This window comes from Phyllobates terribilis, unplaced genomic scaffold (assembly GCF_046119375.1).
Source record: "Phyllobates terribilis strain yellow unplaced genomic scaffold, ASM4611937v1 Scaffold_1__5_contigs__length_1240528914, whole genome shotgun sequence".
NCBI lineage: Eukaryota > Metazoa > Chordata > Amphibia > Anura > Dendrobatidae > Phyllobates > Phyllobates terribilis.
In genome coordinates, this window is record NW_027362761.1 from 922,669,975 (window position 1) to 922,689,237 (window position 19,263).

Here is a 19,263-nt window from a genome sequence, read left to right on the forward strand (position 1 = left end):
AGCGCAGGTGTTCTCCAATTTGGATTTACGGGGGTGCCTACAACCTGGTTAGAATCAGAGAAGAGGATGAATGGAAAATGGCATTCAATACCCCTGAGGGACATTTCGAGAGTCTGGTTATGCCTTTCGGTCTGACAAAGGCACCTGCGGTGTTCCAGCATTTCATAAATTATATTTTTCATCATTTGGTGGGCAGGTTTGTGGTGGTCTATCTGGATGATATTTTGGTTTACTCACCTGATTTTGAGACACATTGGGGGCATGTTAAACAGGTGCTTCAGAAATTAAGGGATAGCACACTATATGCCAAATTACAGAAATGTGTTTTCGCCATCCAGGACGTGCAGTTTTTGGGGTACCTGTTGTCATCTTCGGGTTTACGGATGGAACCAGAGAAGGTCTGTGCTGTACGTGATTGGGGCCGTCCTAAGAACCTGAAGGCATTACAGCTCTTTCTGGGTTTTACTAACTTTTACCGGAAATGTATTCAAAATTATTCGGTAATTGTGAAACCCCTCATTGACATGACAAGGAAGAGGTTCTTTTCCAAAAAATTATTTTCGGCTGAGAGAAATTATGACATGGGTAATAGGGAACTATTGGTGATTAAATTGGCATTTGAAGAATGGCGACATTGATTGGAGGGGGCAGTCCATCCTATTACTGTTATCACGGACCATAAGCACCTGTCATATCTTCAGTCTCCTAAACGTCTGAACTCTAGGCAAGCTATGTGGTCCCTGTTTTTTACTACGTTCAATTTTGTTGTCACTTTGCGTCCAGGGGTTAAGAACATAAAGGCTGATGCTTTGTCCCAGAGTTTCCCTGGTGGTGGTGACCATGAGAACCCTTCCCCAATTTTTCAGAAGGGCGTAGTCATTTCGGCATTGTACCCTGACCTGGAGGTTTGAGGTGTTGGAGGCTCAGGGGGACGCCCCTGCCTCCTGCCCTTAGGGAAGGTTATTTGTACCATCTAATTTGTGCTGTAAAGTAATTAGGGAACATCATAACACAGTGCTTGCTGGTCATCCAGGTGATAAGGCAACCAAGGACCTCCTTTCTCGTCGTTTTTGGTGGCTGGAGTTGCATCGGGATGTGGTTGAACAGGTGTCTGCTTGCAGTATTTGCGAGCATTCTAAAGTATCGCATACCCATCTGTCTGGTCCTCTTCTTCCACTGCCTATTCCTAGCAGGCCATGGACACACTTGTCCATGGATTTTATTACTGACCTACCAATATCTGCAGGCAAGACTGTGGTTCTGGTGGTTGTAGATAGGTTCAGTAAAATGGTTCATTTCATCTCATTACAGGCACTTCCGAATGCCAAAACTCTTGCTCAGGTTTTTATTAGTGAGATTGTGAAGCTTCATGGGGTTCCCTCCGATGTGGTGTAAGATCGGGGGACCCAGTTTGTTTCTAAGTTCTGGAAAGCTTTCTGTACTCGACTGGGGGTGCAGCTGTCCTTTTCCTCTGCCTTCCATCCTCACTCGAATGGACAGATTGAGCGCATTAATCAGAATTTAGAGACTTACCTCAGGTGTTTTGTCTCCGAAAATCAGGAGGATTGGGCATCTTTCTTGCCGTTGGCCGAGTTTGCTATTAATAATCATTGCCAAGAATCTACCGGCAGGTCACCATTCTTTGGTGCATATGGTTTCCATCCACAGTTTCCTGAGGAGGAACGTTTTGCTTCATCGCTCTCTTCTGTGTGGCGGGGGGTTCAGAGTAATTTGAACATCATGGGAGACAGGTCCGGACCTGGAGAGCATTTCCTGTCAGCCATATTTTTGTACCCAAGTGTGAATGACTTTATGTGTTTGCCTACCAGGAATATCAAGTTGAAAAATCCTTCCTTGATGCTGGGACCTAGGTTTATTGGCCCTTATAAAATAACCTCCGTCATTAACCCTGCAGCATTTCGTCTTGAGTTACCTCAGGCTCTCAAAATCAACAATGTGTTCCACGGGTCTCTGCTCAAGAAATATGTAGAACCTCTTGAGTCCTCTCCCCTGCCGCCACCTCCAATCATGATTGATGGTAATTTGGAGTTCCAAATTTCGAGGATTGTTGATTCCCGTCTCCAGCGTCATTCCCTGCAGTACTTGGTGCACTGGAAGGGTTATGGTCCAGAGGAAAGGATGTGGGTTTCAGCATCAGAGGTGAATGCCACTAGGCTGGTTCATTCGTTCCATGCCTCTCTTCCTGAGAAACCTGGTCCTGAGTGTCCGGAGTCCCCTGTTAGAAGAGGGGGTACTGTCACGGGTGTGTCAGGTGTGACGGACAGTCGTTCTGGATCCAGCTGTAGAAGATCATTGCGCTTGGCTCTGCAGGCACTTTCTTGATCTTTTCATCTCTGTAGTGTAGTGATATCCTTCTCCTTTTAGGACCTAGCAGTGACCTCCATCTTCTGCTGCTAATTGACACACCCTTGCTGAATGTTTAAATATCTTCAGTCTCTCCTGAGAGTTGCCAGTGATAGCTCTATTTTCTTCTGTACAGGCTTGAAGTACTAGTAGTTGGCTAGTGTCTTCTTGGAGCTCCCTTGGAGGGTAGTTGGCGTGATCTCTCTGGTGTCTTCTCAAGCTAAGTGTTTTCCCATGTCTGTTTACCTGTTTGTCTTTAGTTGCCGTGGGGGCTGACTAGTGCTCACCCCGTTCCCTCCCTATCTAGGGCCTATCGCTAGGGGCAGTCAGGGATTAGGTTTCCTGCTCGGCGATAGGTGCGCAACCTATTTAGGGACGTTAGGGGATTTAGGGTGTTGTCAGATCTGCCTAGGGGTCTCCACTTCCCTTTCCCTTAGTGTTTAGGCTTCCTCCCCCTCTTCCCATTGTTGTGCACTTAGTCTTTCCCTCACATTGCGTGACAGTCAGACATTCACTTATACGGTAGCTAACCTTAACTACTGGCACTATAGAGGCAGGTTTTTTTCTTCTGTAGGATTTTTAATTTACAGTGGGTATGGAAAGTATTCAAACCTTTTTAAATGTTTCACTCTTTGTTTCATTGCAGCCATTTGGTAAATTCTAAAAAGATCATTTTTTTCTCTCATTAAAGTACACTCTGCACCCCATCTTGACTGAAAAAAACAGAAATGTAGACATTTTTGCAATTTTATAAAAAAAGAAAAACTGAAATATCACATGGTCATAAGTATTCATACCCTTTGCTCAGTATTAAGTAGAAGCACCCTTTTGAGCTAGTACAGCCATGAGTCTTCTTGGGAATGATGCAACAAGTTTTTCACACCTGGATTTTGGGATCCTCTGCCATTCTTCCTTGCAGATCCTCTCCAGATCCGAGAGGTTGGATGGTGAACATTGGTGGACTGCCATTTTAAGGTCTCTCCAGAGCTGCTCAATTGGGTTTAGGTCAGGGCACTGGCTGGGCCAGTCAAGAATGGTCACAGAGTTGTTCTGAAGCCACTCCTTTGTTATTTTAGCTGTGTGCTGAGGGTCATTGTCTTGTTGGAAGGTGAACCTTCGGCCTAGTCTGAGGTCCAGAGCACTCTGGAAGAGGTTTTTATCCAGGATATCTCTGTACTTGGCCGCATTCATGTTTCCTTCAATTGCAACCAGTCGTCCTGTCCCTGCATCTGAAAAACACCCCCATAGAATGATGCTGCCACCACCACATTTCACTGTTGGGATTGTATTGGTTACGTGATGAGCAGTGCCTGGTTTTCTCCACACATACTGCTTTGAAGTTCTATCTTCGTCTCATCAGACCAGAGAATCTTATTTCTCATAGTCTGGGAGTCCTTCCTGTGTGTTTGAGCAAACTCTATGCGGGTTTTCATATGTCTTGCACTGAGGAGAGGCTTCCGTCGGGCCACTCTGCCATAAAGGCCCGACTGTTGGAGGGCTGCAGTGATAGTTGACTTTGTGGAACTTTCTCCCATCTCCCTACTGCTTCTCTGGACCTCAGCCACAGTGATCTTGGGGTTCTTCTTTACCTCTGTCACCAAGGCTCTTCTACCACGATTGCTCAGTTTGGCTGAACGGAAAAGTCTAGGAAGCCTTCTGGTGGTCCCAAACTTCTTCCATTTAAGGATTGTGGAGGCCACTGTGCTCTTAGGAACTTTGAGTAATGCAGAAATTCTTTTGTAACTTTGGCCAGATCTGTGCCTTGTCACAATTCTGTCTCTGAGCTCCTTGGGCAGTTCCTTTGAGCTCATGATTCTCATTTGGTCTGAAATGCACTGTGAGCTGTGAGGTGTTATATAGACAGGTGTGTGCCTTTCCAAATCAAGTCCTATCAGTTTAAACACAGCTGGACTTCAATGAAGGGGTAGAACCATCTCAAGGAGGATCACAAGGAAATAGACAACATGTGACTTAAATATGAGTGTCTGAGCAAAGGGTCTGAATACTTATGAGCATGTGATATTTCAGTTTTTCTTTTTTAATAAATTTGCAAAAATTTCTACATTTCTGTTTTTTTCACTCAAGATGGGGTGCAGAGTGTACTTTATTGAGAAAAAAAATTAACTTTTTAGAATTTACCAAATGGCTGCAATGAAACAAAGATGGAAAAATTTAAAGGGACCTGAATACTTTCCGTACCCACTGTATGTACTGTGGTAGATCAGCTCACTGGTTACACATAGAGGTGGACACAGGAACACTGTCTCTTTAAATCTTCGGTGGTTTATTAAAAGCACTGCATAAACCATGACAACTTTAGCAAAACAAACATGGCCTTCCCGGCCTAACAGGAAAAACAAAACATAACGTATGGCATAGCCCTTGTTGCTACGGGTAACAGCCCGCTTCAGGAACAAAACATCCCAAGGTTTCGCTTTCTTTAACATGAACACCACAGCTCCAGAGTTTGTGCCTCCAGGCCCACCCCACACCAAATGCTGTAAAAGGTTGGTAGTTTATCCTCTAACCTCCTCCCTCTCTATATGTGTTTAACCACCCCAGCACTAAACATGGCTGATTAACCCCTCATTCTTTCATGTGCTGGAACCTTTTTCCTGTGTTTAATTACTGGAGCTAACAATCTCAGTGCTACATATCTCCTCTCCAGTAGTTTGCCAGTGACTTTGTCGCAATACTTTTTCTGTTAGAGCATTGCCTGTAAGTCTTTATACACCATATAGGTCTTCTTAAAGGGAACCTGTCACCAGGTTTTCCCAATATAAATTACGACCACCACCTTTACTGCCTCCTTACAGCAGTTTAGCAAACTTTATATAAGTCCGACCCGCCCTGTGAATTGCCCAAAATATACCTTTTATTGTCCCCTAAATACCATACAGTGGTGTGAAAAAGTGTTTGCCCCCCTCCTGATTTCTTATTCTTTTACTTGTTTGTCACACTTAAATGTTTCAGATCCCAAAACAAATTTAAATAATGGACAAAGATAACACAAGTAAACATAAAATGCAGTTTTTAAATTAAAGTCTTTATTATTAAGGGAAAAAGAAATCCAAAGCTACCGGGCCCTGTGTGAAAAAGTGATTGCTGCGCCCCCCCTCTTAAAACATAAATTAACTGTGGTTTATCACATCTTTGGGAAGCTAAGTTAAATTTCCCTAGCCACACAGGCCTGAATACTGCCACACCTGTTATCAATCAAGAAATCACTTAAATAGTATCTGCCTGACATAGTGAAGTAGACCAAAAAATCCTCAAAAGCTAGACATCTTGCTGTGATCCATAGAAATTAAGGAACAAATGAGAAACAAAGTAATTGAGATCTATCAGTCTGTAAAAGATTATAACACCATTTCTAAACCTTTGGGACTGCAGCAAACCACAGTGAGAGCCATTATCCACAAATGGCGAAAACATGGAACAGTGGTGAACCTTTCCAGCAGTGGCCGGCGACCAAAATTACCCCAAGAGCACAGCGACGACTCATCCAAGAGGTCACAAAAGACCCCACAACAACATCCAAAGAACTGGTCAGTGTTCATGACTCTACCATAAGAAAGAGACTGGGCAAGAATGGCAGACTTCCAAGACGAAAACCACTGCTGAGCAAAATAACATGAAGGCTCGTCTCAGTTTTGCCAGAAAACATCTTGATGATCACCAAGATTTTTGGGAGAATTTTCTGTGGACTGACAAGACAAAAGTTGAACTTTTTGGAGTGTGTATGTCCCATTACATCTGACGTAGATGTAACACAACATTTCAGAAAAGGAGCATCATACCAACAATAAAATATGGCGGTAGTAGTATGATGGTCTGAGGCTGTTTTGCTGCTTCAGAACCTGGAAGACTTGCTGTGGTAAACGGAACCATTAATTCTGCTGTCTACCAAAAAATCCTGAAGGAAAATGTCCGGTCATCTGTTAGTGACCTCAAGATGAAGTGCACTTGGGTTATGCAACAGGACAACGATCCAAAACACATCAGCAAGTCCACCTTTGAACGGATTAAGAAAAACAAAATTAAGACTTTGTAGTGGCCTAGTCAAAGTCCTGACCTTAATCCGATTGAGATGCTGTGGCATGATCTTAAAAAGGCAGTTCATGCTCGGAAGCTCTCCAATGTGGCTGAATTACAACAATTTTGCAAAGATGAGTGAGCCAAAATTCCTCTAGAGCTTTGTAAAAGACTCATTGCCAGTTATCGCAAACACTTCATGGCTGTTGTTGCTGCTAAGGGTGGCCCAACTAGTTATTAGGTTTAGGAGGCAATCAATTTTTCACACAGGGCTCTGTAGGTTTGGATTTCTTTTTGCTTTAATAATAAAGACCTTCCTTTAACAACTGCTTTTTTGTTTTCTTGTGTTATCTTTGTCTTATTTTTTAATTTGTTTTGTGATCTTAAACATTTAAGTGTGACAAACATGCAAAAGAATTAGAATCAGGAAGAGGGCAAACACTTTTTCACACCACTGTATGTCCTACGTCTTCCACACAGCATCCCCATTTTCTCAAGGCAGAGCAAAGTACTGTAATGCGCATGCACCAGCTTTACATCCAGGTCATCGATGCTCTTTGGCCTCTCATGTGCCAGGCCAGTGACACCCATCAGACCGGATTGCGCTGTTTCTGAAGGTCTGTGGGACATATATGCAGCTTTGACTGCTGTAGAAGAAGCAGTAATGGTGGTGGCCATAGTTTATATTGGGAAAACCTATTGACAGTTTCCCTTTAATGATAAAAATTGTAATTTCTCTGTAGGCTCTCATTTTCCTTGGCAATATGATTTGCAATGAAGATATTCTCATATATTCATATTCATGACATTAATGTCCTTTATCTTGCACTGGGGTCACTCCTGACGCCAAAGCATAATACACATAACATTTAAAAAATGAAAACAAAAAATCCTTATACTCACCTTACCGCTCACCTCTTTAGCCCCTCTGCTTCTCAGCGCATTTTGTTAACACCTTCGCCAAGCGCTGAATCCCCAGTCATCTTTACAACAGACCCGGACTTCTGGCTTTGATGAGGTCTTTGCTGAATCATATCATCATGATGAATGCCACGATCCTGGGCAGGGCATTCAGCTCTTGGCGGCAGTAATAAGGAGATCCACCGTGGACTGATCAGGTGACGGTGAGGAGCCGGAGAGTTGAGCATTAAAGTGAGTATAAGTTGTTTTTTTTCACTTTTTGATAGCCCTTTATGTTTCAGGAAAGTGGTGTATGGCTGCTGACATTTTGCTGAATCAGCATAGAAGCGAATTACAAAAAATTTGCAGATTGGCAATGTGGATTTTTGAAATATTTAAGTAGAATTCAATTCTGCTCAAATGTATTCGCTTATCTCTAATAGCAAGTATTGCATTTACATCCCTGAAACCTGTAGGCACAGATTATCAGGCACCTTTGATCATGTATGGCTAGAAATGTTGGTCTGTTATTAATAGACATAGCCGAACACCTCTCCCTGGGTATCCTCTTTTTAATTATCCATGACTGTAAAGTACCTAGTTAACATGTAAATACACACATTTTACATAAGAGTAAGCCTTCGTCATTGATACCATAACTGGTTCTGATACCTTTCACATAGGCACCGGCCTATTTTTGCTATATGTAAAACATAAAGGGGCAGTCTTCTTCCTTACGGAGGATGGCTAGTTTGCATACTGTTTCCTTTGAGCATGGCCTTTAATTATCTTAATAATAACATGTATTATAATGAATGCACCCCCACTTACCATACACACAGAAATCTATGTGCCATTAATACCCAGCAGCGTACAGTACAGACTAAAAGTTTGGACACACCTCATTTTAACATTTTTCTGTATTTTCATGACTATGAAAATTGTACATTCACACTGAAGGCATTAAAACTATGAATTAACACATGTGGAATTATATACTTAACAAAAAAGTGTGAAACAACTGAAAATATGTCTTATATTCTAGGTTCTTCAAAGTAGCCACCTTTTGCTTTGATGACTGCTTTGCACACTCTTGGCATTCTCTTGATGAGCTTCAAGAGGTAGTCACCGGAAATGGTCTTCCAACAATCTTGAAGGAGTTCCCAGAAATGCTTAGCACTTGTTGGCCCTTTTGCCTTCACTCTGCGGTCCAGCTCACCCCAACCATCTCGATTGGGTTGAGGTCTGGTGACTGTGGAGGCCAGGTCATCTGGCATAGCACCCCATCACTCTCCTTCTTGGTCAAATAGCCCTTACACAGCCTGGAGGTGTGTTTGGGGGTCATTGTCCTGTTGAAAAATGAATGATGGTCCAACTAAACGCAAACCGGATGGAATAGCATGCCGCTGCAAGATGCTGTGGTAGCCATGCTGGTTCAGTATGCCTTCAATTTTGAATAAATCCCCAACAGTGTCACTAGAAAAGCACCCCCACACCATCACAGCTCCTCCTCCATGCATCACGGTGGGAACCAGGCATGTAGAGTCCATCCGTTCACCTTTTCTGCGTCGCACAAAGACACGGTGGTTGGAACCAAAGATCTCAAATTTGGACTCATCAGACCAAAGCACAGATTTCCACTGGTCTAAAGTCCATTCCTTGTGTTCTTTAGCCCAAACAAGTCTCTTCTGCTTGTTGCCTGTCCTTAGCAGTGGTTTCCTAGCAGCTATTTTACCATGAAGGCCTGCTGCACAAAGTCTCCTCTTAACAGTTGTTGTAGAGATATGTCTGCTGCTAGAACTCTGTGTGGCATTGACCTGGTCTCTAATCTGAACTGCTGTTAACCTGCGATTTCTGAGGCTGGTGACTCGGATAAACTTATCCTCAGAAGCAGAGGTGACTCTTGGTCTTCCTTTCCTGGGGCGGTCCTCATCTTTGTAGCGCTTGATGGTTTTTGCAACTGCACTTGGGGACACTTTCAAAGTTTGCCCAATTTTTCGCACTGACTGACCTTCATTTCTTAAAGTAATGATGGCCACTCGTTTTTCTTTACTTAGCTGATTTTTTTTTGCCATAATACAAATTCTAACAGTCTATTCAGTAGGACTATCAGCTGTGTATCCACCAGACTTCTGCACAACACAACTGATGGTCCCAACCCCATTTATAAGGCAAGAAATCCCACTTATTAAACCTGACAGGGCACACCTGTGAAGTGAAAACCATTTCCGGTGACTACCTCTTGAAGCTCATCAAGAGAATGCCAAGAGTGTGCAAAGCAGTCATCAAAGCAAAAGGTGGCTACTTTGAAGAACCTAGAATATAAGACATATTTTCAGTTGTTTCACACTTTTTTGTTAAGTATATAATTCCACATGTGTTAATTCATTGTTTTGATGCCTTCAGTGTGAATGTACAATTTTTGTAGTCATGAAAATACAGAAAAATCTTTAAATGAGAAGGTGTTTCCAAACTTTTGGTCTGTACTGTATGAACAATCTACCATCATCTTTAGCTCCCATCCTCTCCCTCTCCTGTCCAGACTCAGCATTGTCACACTATAACAACACATTGCGGAGTGCCCTGGATGAAGCATCACCTGCTACACGCAGAATAACCCGGCATAGACAGCAGCCCTGGCACACGATGCAGACAGCGCTGCTCAAGGTGTGCTGAGCATCTGTTGAGAAAATCACTTTCAGCAGAAGACTTCATCAACTATAAGTTCATGCTCAAAACTTATAACTCTGCTCTCCATCTGGCTAAACAAGTCTACTTTACCACTCTCATCACATCTCTAGCCAACAATTCTAAATGACTCTTTGAAACCTTCCACTCCCTTCTGAGCCCTAAAGTACAGACCCCATCACCAACCTAATCGCTGACGAACTGGCCACTCATTTCCTACAAAAAATGTATCATATCCATCAAGACATTCTTGCACAATCTCCTCAGAGTCTGGATCCACTTCCTTCCCGCACCTCAAGTTCACTTTCCATTTTCAAGCCCGTCACAGAAGAAGAAGTGACCAGACTCATCGCTTCTTCTCGCCATACAACATGCAACAGTGACCCTATTCCCTCACATCTCCTTCAGTCCCTTTTCCCAGCTGTCACTACCCACCTAACTTAAATATTTAACCTCTCTCTTTCTTTGGGTATCTTTCCCTCTTCATTCAAACATGCCATCATAACCCCTTTGCTTAAAAAGCCATCCCAGGACAAGAACTGCACTACTAACTATAGACCGGTCTCTAAACTTTCCTTCATCTCTAAACTCCTGGAATGCTTGGTCCACTCCAATCTAATCCGCTATCTCTCAGATAACTCTTTTCTCGACCCCTTACAATCTGGATTCCGCTCATCATACTCTACCGAAACTGCCCTCACTAAATTCTCTAACGATCTACTAACAGCTAAATCTAATGGCCACTACGCCCTGCTGTTTCTCCTGGATCTCTCTGCCGCTTTTGACACTGTGGATCACCAGCTCCTCCTCACTATGCTCCACTCTATAGGCCTCAAGGACACCGCTCTCTCCTGGTTCTCCTCCTATCTCTCTGACCGCTCCTTCATGGTATCTTTTGCCGGCTCTTCTTCCTCTAATCTTCCCCTTACTATCGGGTTTCCACAAGGATCAGTCCTAGGTCCTCTCCTCTTTTCCTTGTATACTGCCCCTATTGGACAAGCCATCAGCAGATTTGGTTTCCAGTATTATCTCTATGCTGATAACACCCAACTATACACCTCTTCACCTGACATCACCCCCACTCTAATACAAGATACCAGTGATTGTCTGTCCGCTGTCTCTAACATCATGTCCTCCCTCTATCTGAAACTGAATCTCTCCAAAACTGAACCTTGGGTTGTGCCACCATAACTCCCAAACAGCAAGCTCGCTGTCTTGGAGTCATATTTGACACACAACTTTCCTTTATTCCCCATATTCAATCACTCACCCGTTCATGTCACCTGCACCTTAAAAACATCTCCAGAATCCGACCTTTTCTCACCTTTGATATTGCAAAAACTCTTACTGTCGCTCTCATTCACTCTCGTCTGGACTACTGCAACACTCTTCTAATCGGTCTCCCTCTAAACAAACTCTCTCCTCTCCAATCCATTCTGAATGCAGCAGCCAGGGTCGTATTTCTATCAGGCCGCTTCACCGATGCCTCTACCCTGTGCCAGTCATTGCACTGGTTACCCATTCAGCACAGAATACAATACAAACTCATCTCTCTCACCCACAAAGCTCTCCACAGTTCTGCACCGCCCTTTATCTCATCAGCCCTAATTTTTGTCTATCGCCCCTCCCGTGCCCTCCTTTCTGCAACTGATCTAAAACGAACATCCTCCTTAATCCGAACCTCACACCTCACACACTTCTCTCGTGCCGCACCAGTTTCTTGAATGCACTGCCCCAAACGATGGAACTAATATCTAGCCTCCATGTCTTCAAACGTGCTTTAAAAACACATCTGTTTAGACAAGCCTATCACCTCAGAACCCTAACCTAACTCTCCCCTGTTCCCTCCTAAATGTTAATCTTAATCTGCCCCTGCATATTCATCTGCCTCCACATCCTCCATGCACCAAATAGCACATGGTTACTGCCCTTAGACAGACAGATACTGGATGATGACCATGTTCTACCTATTGTGTCCCCCCATTTCCATATAGATTGTAAGCTTGCGAGCAGGGCCCTCACTCCTCCTGTAACTGTTGAAATGTGATACATTGTATTGTTTATGTTGTCTGTACATGTCCCTACTTAATTGTAAAGTGCTGCGGAATATGTTGGCGCTATATAAATAAAAAAATATTATTATTAAAATATTCATGACTTTCATGCTAATCATATGCAGTAGTATCCTTCATGTTTGATACAATTTGGATAATGTACCACTCACCATACACTTCACACATATCGTACCATGCAGATCCCTTGGAAATTCTTCTTTTAGATTGCAATGCATGTGCAGATGTAATTTACCCGCCATCATGTAATAATTATACTCCCTTATATGTTATGTCGCCTTTGTATTCACATAACTTTGAAATTCTGACATCTTAACAAAGTACCATAATCCACATTAATTGTTGTCTATGTCTCATACATGACCCCATATGTTTTATGACACTTGCTGTTAGCCTTGCCAGCTATCTCCTGTTTGCTGCATTAATTTCTTTGTAATGGTTCTCAAAACCATTAGTGAGACACATTACCAAGACCCCCTCTTTGTTAGGGCAACTTTCAGAAAACATATTATAGTTAGTATAATAGGAATGCATTAGGGAATATCGTCACAACAAATGGCCTCCAGGATAAAATCACCAGCGCATATATATATATATATATATATATATTATGTATAAAAATGTATCATGCATAAACCTTGTAGTAATTATATTATTGTACTATTTATTAGACAGAGCTACCGCTGGAATTTGTAGCAGATACCACATCAGAATGGGGCAAATGGCACGGCACTGCCCTAATCCCCTGGTCCTATTTCCCTCCCGGTGTTAACATGATGAATTCCTATGCTATTCACGGCGCTGGGATTGGCCGAGTTTATGAGTCCTTATATCCAATTCCTCCTCAGGAAATAGCTGAAGGGCAAGGCCCCAATTTGTAAGTATGATTATCTTTATGTATCTCCTTACGATGACTGCAATACGGGTTTTAGTAAATGTATGTACTATTCAATACTGAGTAACACTGACTTTTTAAGTCAGTAGTTATCCACCACTTCTTAATCTAACTTGTCTACATTTTGTGAAATGTCTTTAAAATGAACATCCCAAATTGCAGATGCGGATAGTCTAGGAGTGCTTCTCACAAAAAAAGATAAATGTGAGAAACATAGGATTTACATCCCCGGAATCTATAGGCACAGATTAAGGCCCCATACATATTAGATGGTCAGCTAATCCTGCCAAAATTGGCAGATTTATCTAATGTGTATGGGGGCCTTCAAGGGAATCTGCCACCGGGTTTTCTCACCTAATCTGAGAGCAGGATAATGTAGGGGCACAGACCCTGACTCCAGCGATGTGTCACTTACGGGGCTGCTTGCTGTGTTATTTATAAAATTATAAAAATTTTATCAGCAGATTATTACTAAACGACTAGTAAAGCTGCTGCCATGTAGTCCTCAATATTCATGAGCTCGGTATAACCCCACCCCACCACTGATTGGCAGCTTTCTGCCTATGCACAGTGTACACAGAATGCTGCCAATCAGTGGTGTGAGCGGGCTTATACAGAGCTCAGAATTCAGAGAGCTGGTAGACCTGCAGCAGAGATAAGTGATTATATCAAAACTGCAGCAAGAAGCTCAGTAAGTGATATATCGCTGCAATCAAAGTATCAGACTCTACATCATGCAGCACTCAGATAGGGTAGCAAAAACTTGGTGACAGGTTCCCTTTAAGTCAAGTATCACTTACGAATGTTGGTCTGTTTTTACAAAATAAAGCAGAACACCTCCTCCAGGGTATCCTCCTTTCAGTTGCATTGTCCGGTACAGTACGCCATTAACAATTTACAAATGATCCATTTTTCGTCCAGCAGATGTCGTTCATCCAAGGGCACTTATAAAAGACAAGTCTTTTATGCCTTTATGTAAAAGATAGAGAGGCAGATTTATGAAGTATTCCAGTTAAAAAAGATTGTTAAAATAAATTGTTGGATTGTTCTAAAGTAAGAAAATAAAATCCAAACCTGAGACACAGAGCTGCAGATTTAAGCCAGCACTTGTGCCATTTTCTGGCTTTAGGATAAATGTTGTCGCCCACTCATGAAGCTTCTGCAAAGGTGGTAAAAAGAAGCAAAAATGTGTGCGAAAAGTGTGAGAAAAGTGTGTGAAATGTGTGTGGAAAGTGTGCGAAATGTGTGTGAAAAGTGTACGAAATGTGTGCGGAAAGTGCGAAATGTGTGTGAAAGGTGTGCGAAATGTCTGCAAAAAGTGTGTGAAATGTGTGCGGAAAGTGCGAAATGTGTGTGAAAAGTGTGTGAAATGTCTGCGAAAAGTGTGGGAAATGTGTGTGAAAGGTGTGCGAAATGTCTGCAAAATGTGTGACAAAAGTGCGAAATGTGTGTGGAAAGTGTGTGAAATGTGTGTGGAAAGTGTGTGAAATGTGTTTGGAAAGTGTGTGAAATGTGTGTGGAAAGTGTGTGAAATGTGTGCGAAAAGTGCGAAATGTCTGCGAAATGTGTGCCTTTGTATAAATCTTTTAGTAAAGTCAGTTTATGCCAAGAACAGATATAATCTGATTAACAAACATGGACCATAATGTAGGAAGGAGTGACACCAGCGTTTTGGAACCAGACAGATGAATATGTCACACCTAGGGTGCATCAAAAGACTGTAATCAATTTCTTGCTTCCATAACGCAGCAACATCATTCCATTCAGTGACAAAAAGACTTTTATTGCTCTGATACCAGCACAGAAGCGTGACTTCTCAGTTTTTGCCATTAGATAGGCAGGACGTTCATGCTGACATTTGTGTTCCAGAGACTCTTCCCAATGCCAATCTTCCTCATAGTAGTGCTGTATATTATTGTCATCCTCATGATTGCCGCATCTTTCCATCGCCCACATCCAGTTTATTGCCTTGAATATTCTTCTTGGGCTTTTACTGTTGGCTCCTGAGATGCAGCGTTCATAGACAGCATTCACGCGAGGCATCATAAATATTCTATGTAGAAAGACGTAACTGTAAATGTGTTAAGATCATGCAGATTTCCATTAGCTATTTTTCCACTATATTCATGTAGAATCAATAGAATACATTCTTTTTTAATCTAGTGCTATTATTTAAAGACTTACACCTTTCATATACAATTATTATGCTGGAAGGCGGGCACAGGCTTGCTATTTCTTTTCACAGAATAGTTCATAGTGTGACATGTGTATTGAAGTGTACAATTAATGTAATACATTTATGCACATTGGTAAAATCCTCAACATGGAATGATTGCATAAATGATACACTTTTAAAAAGATTTGTTATTGTGATATTAAAGTGACTGCATGGGAAATGGGATTCTATGGTTTTGTATGGAGCTGTGTGACCTGGTGGAGCCGCATCACGTCTGCTATGCATTTTGATGAGTAAATGACTCTTGTTCAGTAATAGCAAACAGCACAATATAATCAGCCTCACAATCATCTTTATTGCCCGACCAAGACAGGAAATTTAATTGATTTTTTCTCTACTTTTTTTTTCATTCTTCATCTTTTTCTTTCCATTTATTTTTATCTTCTATGCCTTACTTCCCACTTCTCTTTACTTTTCACTAGTTTTTTTCCGTATTATCTTTTTGTTCCCTCTTTGTTATTATTATTATTTATTATTATATATTATTGTAGAGCCATTTATTCCATGGTGCTTTACATGTGAAAAGGGGTATACATAGCAAAACCACTTACAATAATCTTGAACAAAACATGACGGCGACTGGTACAGGAGGAGCGAGGACCACGAAGTCTCACAGTCTACAAGGGATGGGTGAGGATACAATAGGTGAGTGTAGAGCTGGTCATGCAGCAATATGGTGGAGTGGTGGTTACTGCAGGTTGTAGGCTTGTCGGAAGACGTGGGTCTTCAGGTTCCTTTTGAAGGTTTCCACGGTCGACGAGAGTCTGATGTGTTGGAGTAGAGAGTTCCATAGTTAGGGGGATGCACAGGAGAAATCTTGTATGCGATTTTGGAAGGAGGAGATAAGAGGGGAGTAGAGAAGGAGATCTTGTGAGGATCGGAGGTCGTGTCCAGGTATGTACCCCATGTTGCCACATTCTCTTCTCCATTAGCTTTTATTTTTGTTTTCAGCTTTTCCCTTTACTTAGTCATCTTCTTTATGTATTTGGCCCCTTCTGTCCTACCTTCCGTCCCATGTCTCTTGTAACATTGTGCCTTTCTTTGCTTTCTCATCCTTTTCTTTTCCTTGCCTTTCCTTATCTTCTTCTTAAATGATAATGTCTTCTTCTTCTTCTTCACTTTGTTTTTTTTTCTACTTCATCCCATATATATTTTTTCCCTATCTCCTTTCCTTGTCTGTTATCTCCTTGTCAGATGATTGACTCTTCTTCCACTCATCTTCCTTATTTGTTCTTTTACTTTCCTTCTTCTTTTCCCTTTCTCCTTATTGTTTGTTTGCTGTGTCCTTCTGTGGCTCCTCATTCTATACCATGATGAGAAACAAATAAATACACTGAACATAATAAAGCACTAAATACCAAATGAAACAATACTTAAGAATGTAGAAGTGTTTGCTTAGAGTGTGCATCAAGGCCACATAACACTATGTAAACCGGCTATCCAGACAGCTTCTGGGCAAACACTGATGAATCAACAGTAGATTTGTGAAGTATATAACATAAGCAAGAGACATTGAACACTATCTCCTGCTCCTATTGTCTAAAATAGTAGGTTTCATACCAAGAAATCTTTGAAAAATAGAAATAACATACAACAGAGTGCATTTGAATCAAACACAATGTTTACTGTAAAGTGTATCTATCATTCAAGTGAGATTTTTGATGTGGTATACTAAGTTACAATTGCTGCTACAGGTTGGTTAACTTGAAAAAGTCACTTCAGTGGGCAGAAGCCTTCAGCTCTTGCATGAATGAGCACAGATTGGTGTCTGGACCCATAGACTTTCATTTACGTCTGTACACTTCTATGTGCATGCGCCAGTAGCGTAGCTACTGGGGGAGCAGAGAATGCGGCCACCCTGGGCCCCACGCTCTGAGGAGCCTACCCGAAACTACGCTACTTTAACTGTATATTCATGCGCCGATAGAGTTAAACTCTGCGGCAGAGACACGATCTCCCTGCACTGCCGCTACGGGGTCGGCAAGCTGGTGGGGCCAGATGCCGGCACCGGGCCCCCCACCCCCCAAGTTCAACTGTATCGGCATCTGACAATACAGTTGAAAGCAATGATGAAGGAGGGAGTGTCAGCTGATGCTTCCTCCCCCATCATTCTTCCTCGACGTCTCAGTGTGATGACATCACTGCATGGCGTCCTCTACACTGAGATGTGTGATGATTTAGAAGACAAACTGTGGAGACCGGAGCAGTGGGGAACGTGGAGAAAAGGGGAGTATTGTATTTTATAAATTTTTTTTAGAACATTGTGCGACACTTTAGAAGACAAGCTGCGGAGACTGGAGCAGTGGGGAACGAGGAGGAGAGGTGAGTATTGTAGATTTTTATTTTTTTTACAACGTTGTGGTGGCCATAAAACTGTATTGAGGACTATGGGGAGTGCATTATACTGTATGGGTTATGGGTTGCATTATACTGTATGGGCTGTGGGATGCCTTATACTTATGGGCTATGGGGTGCATTATACTGTATGGGCTATAGATTGAATTATACTGTATGAACAATGGGGTGCATTATACTGTATGGGCTGTGGGTGCCTTATACTGTATGGGCAATGGGTTGCATTATACTATATGGACTACGGGGTGCATTATACTGTATGGGCTGTCTGGTGCATTATACTGTATGGGCTATGAGGTGCATTATACTGTATGGGCTATGGGTTGCATTATACTATATGGACTATGGGGTGCATTATACTATATGGGCTGTGGGGTGCATTATACTGTATGGGCTATGGGGTGCATTATGCTGTATGGGCTGTGGGGTTGCATTATACTGTATGGGCTATGCAGTGCATTATACTGTATGGAAATGAATGAAATGTGAGAAGTCATATGTGTTGTAATCTCTGCAGACGAGTCCTAGCTGGAAGAAGTTGCCATGTTGGTCTGGGCCAGATGGAGAAGATGGGAAAAGTGAACGATTCCATCAGAAAGAACATCACCTGTAAATCACCATCTATAACTGTACGGTAATCTTTTATATGTTCTGCAGGACTGATATCTACCACTATATGTCACCATATGGCGGTGTAGGGTTTTACTCACTCAACTGCTTTTGAGGTAGGCACAGGAAACCGGTCTCTTTAAAGTGTCCAAGGCAGGTTTATTATAAATGCATAAACCGCACTTTAGTAGTAAACAAAACACAGCCTTTTCCGGTACAAAGTGGAAAAACTGAAAATAAACAGTCCTTACAGTATGGCGGGTTCACCCCCACAGTTCAGTGTCCTTTAACAAAACACCCTGGAGGTCTCCACACCTCCAGTCACAGACACTGAATGAGACACTTGGTCTCCATTTTATTTACCAAATCAAGACCCCGGGTGGGGATATGTGAGCAGCCATTCCCACCCATCTCTTATGACTGCTCGTAAAACCCGGCTCTGAAACGCTCTGTTAACCCTCTCAGCACTATATGTGCTGGAGCATGCTTTCCCGGGTTTACATCAGGGCTGTGGAGTCGAAGTCGTGGAGTCGGAGTTAGTTTTGGTTGGAGTCGGAGTCGGTAGAAATGTACCGACTCCGACTCCAGCTTTAAAAAAAATGTATTAATATTTCATAATTGAACTTTCATATGAATTTTATAAATGTTACTCAAATATATATGTTCTATCAAACTATGAACAACAGTGATAAGCAGTTCTGCTGGAGATAGAGACATTTCTTACTTCTTGTGTGTCACTGTTCTCCACTGCCCTTATCTAATCTTATACTTGGTTAACCTCATGCTGCCCCAACCCCCTACTTACAATGTATGAAACTGAAAGTGAAAATGTGTTGCAAATTCTTAGTAGTAAAGCTCCTCCTCTAGACTAGATGTTTACTAGGTGTGCGTCTTCCAAGCATCTCACAGCTGCTACTCAAAAGAGGAAGACTGTAAGAAGTATTATCCTTTCAACAAACTTTGCATCAGTTAACTGTGAGTACATGAGGAATAACAGTATTACTGACCACTATATCAGTTGTACGACCTGGCAATAATTTTGTCATTTGGATTGTGAATGCAGAATTAAAAACCTGAGAATGTCAAAGAAGCGTCACATTAAATCAGCT

General features: G+C 42.1%; 1 protein-coding gene and 1 long non-coding RNA gene across 2 annotated transcripts in view; one reads left to right on the forward strand and one right to left on the reverse strand.

The window, feature by feature from the left end:
• The window catches only part of LOC141155034 (UPF0462 protein C4orf33 homolog), a 134,360-nt gene that overhangs the window by 101,859 nt on the left and 13,238 nt on the right, over positions 1 to 19,263 (forward strand). Inside the window, exon 6 of the mRNA XM_073641654.1 lies at positions 12,731 to 12,936. Coding sequence (XP_073497755.1) covers positions 12,731 to 12,936 — 206 coding nt within the window. The remainder of the gene's footprint in view (positions 1 to 12,730; positions 12,937 to 19,263) is intronic.
• LOC141155051 (uncharacterized) overlaps positions 15,142 to 19,263 on the reverse strand; it is an 87,814-nt gene continuing 83,692 nt past the window's right edge. Inside the window, exon 3 of the long non-coding RNA XR_012247508.1 lies at positions 15,142 to 16,493. This is a non-coding gene — a long non-coding RNA (uncharacterized lncRNA). The remainder of the gene's footprint in view (positions 16,494 to 19,263) is intronic.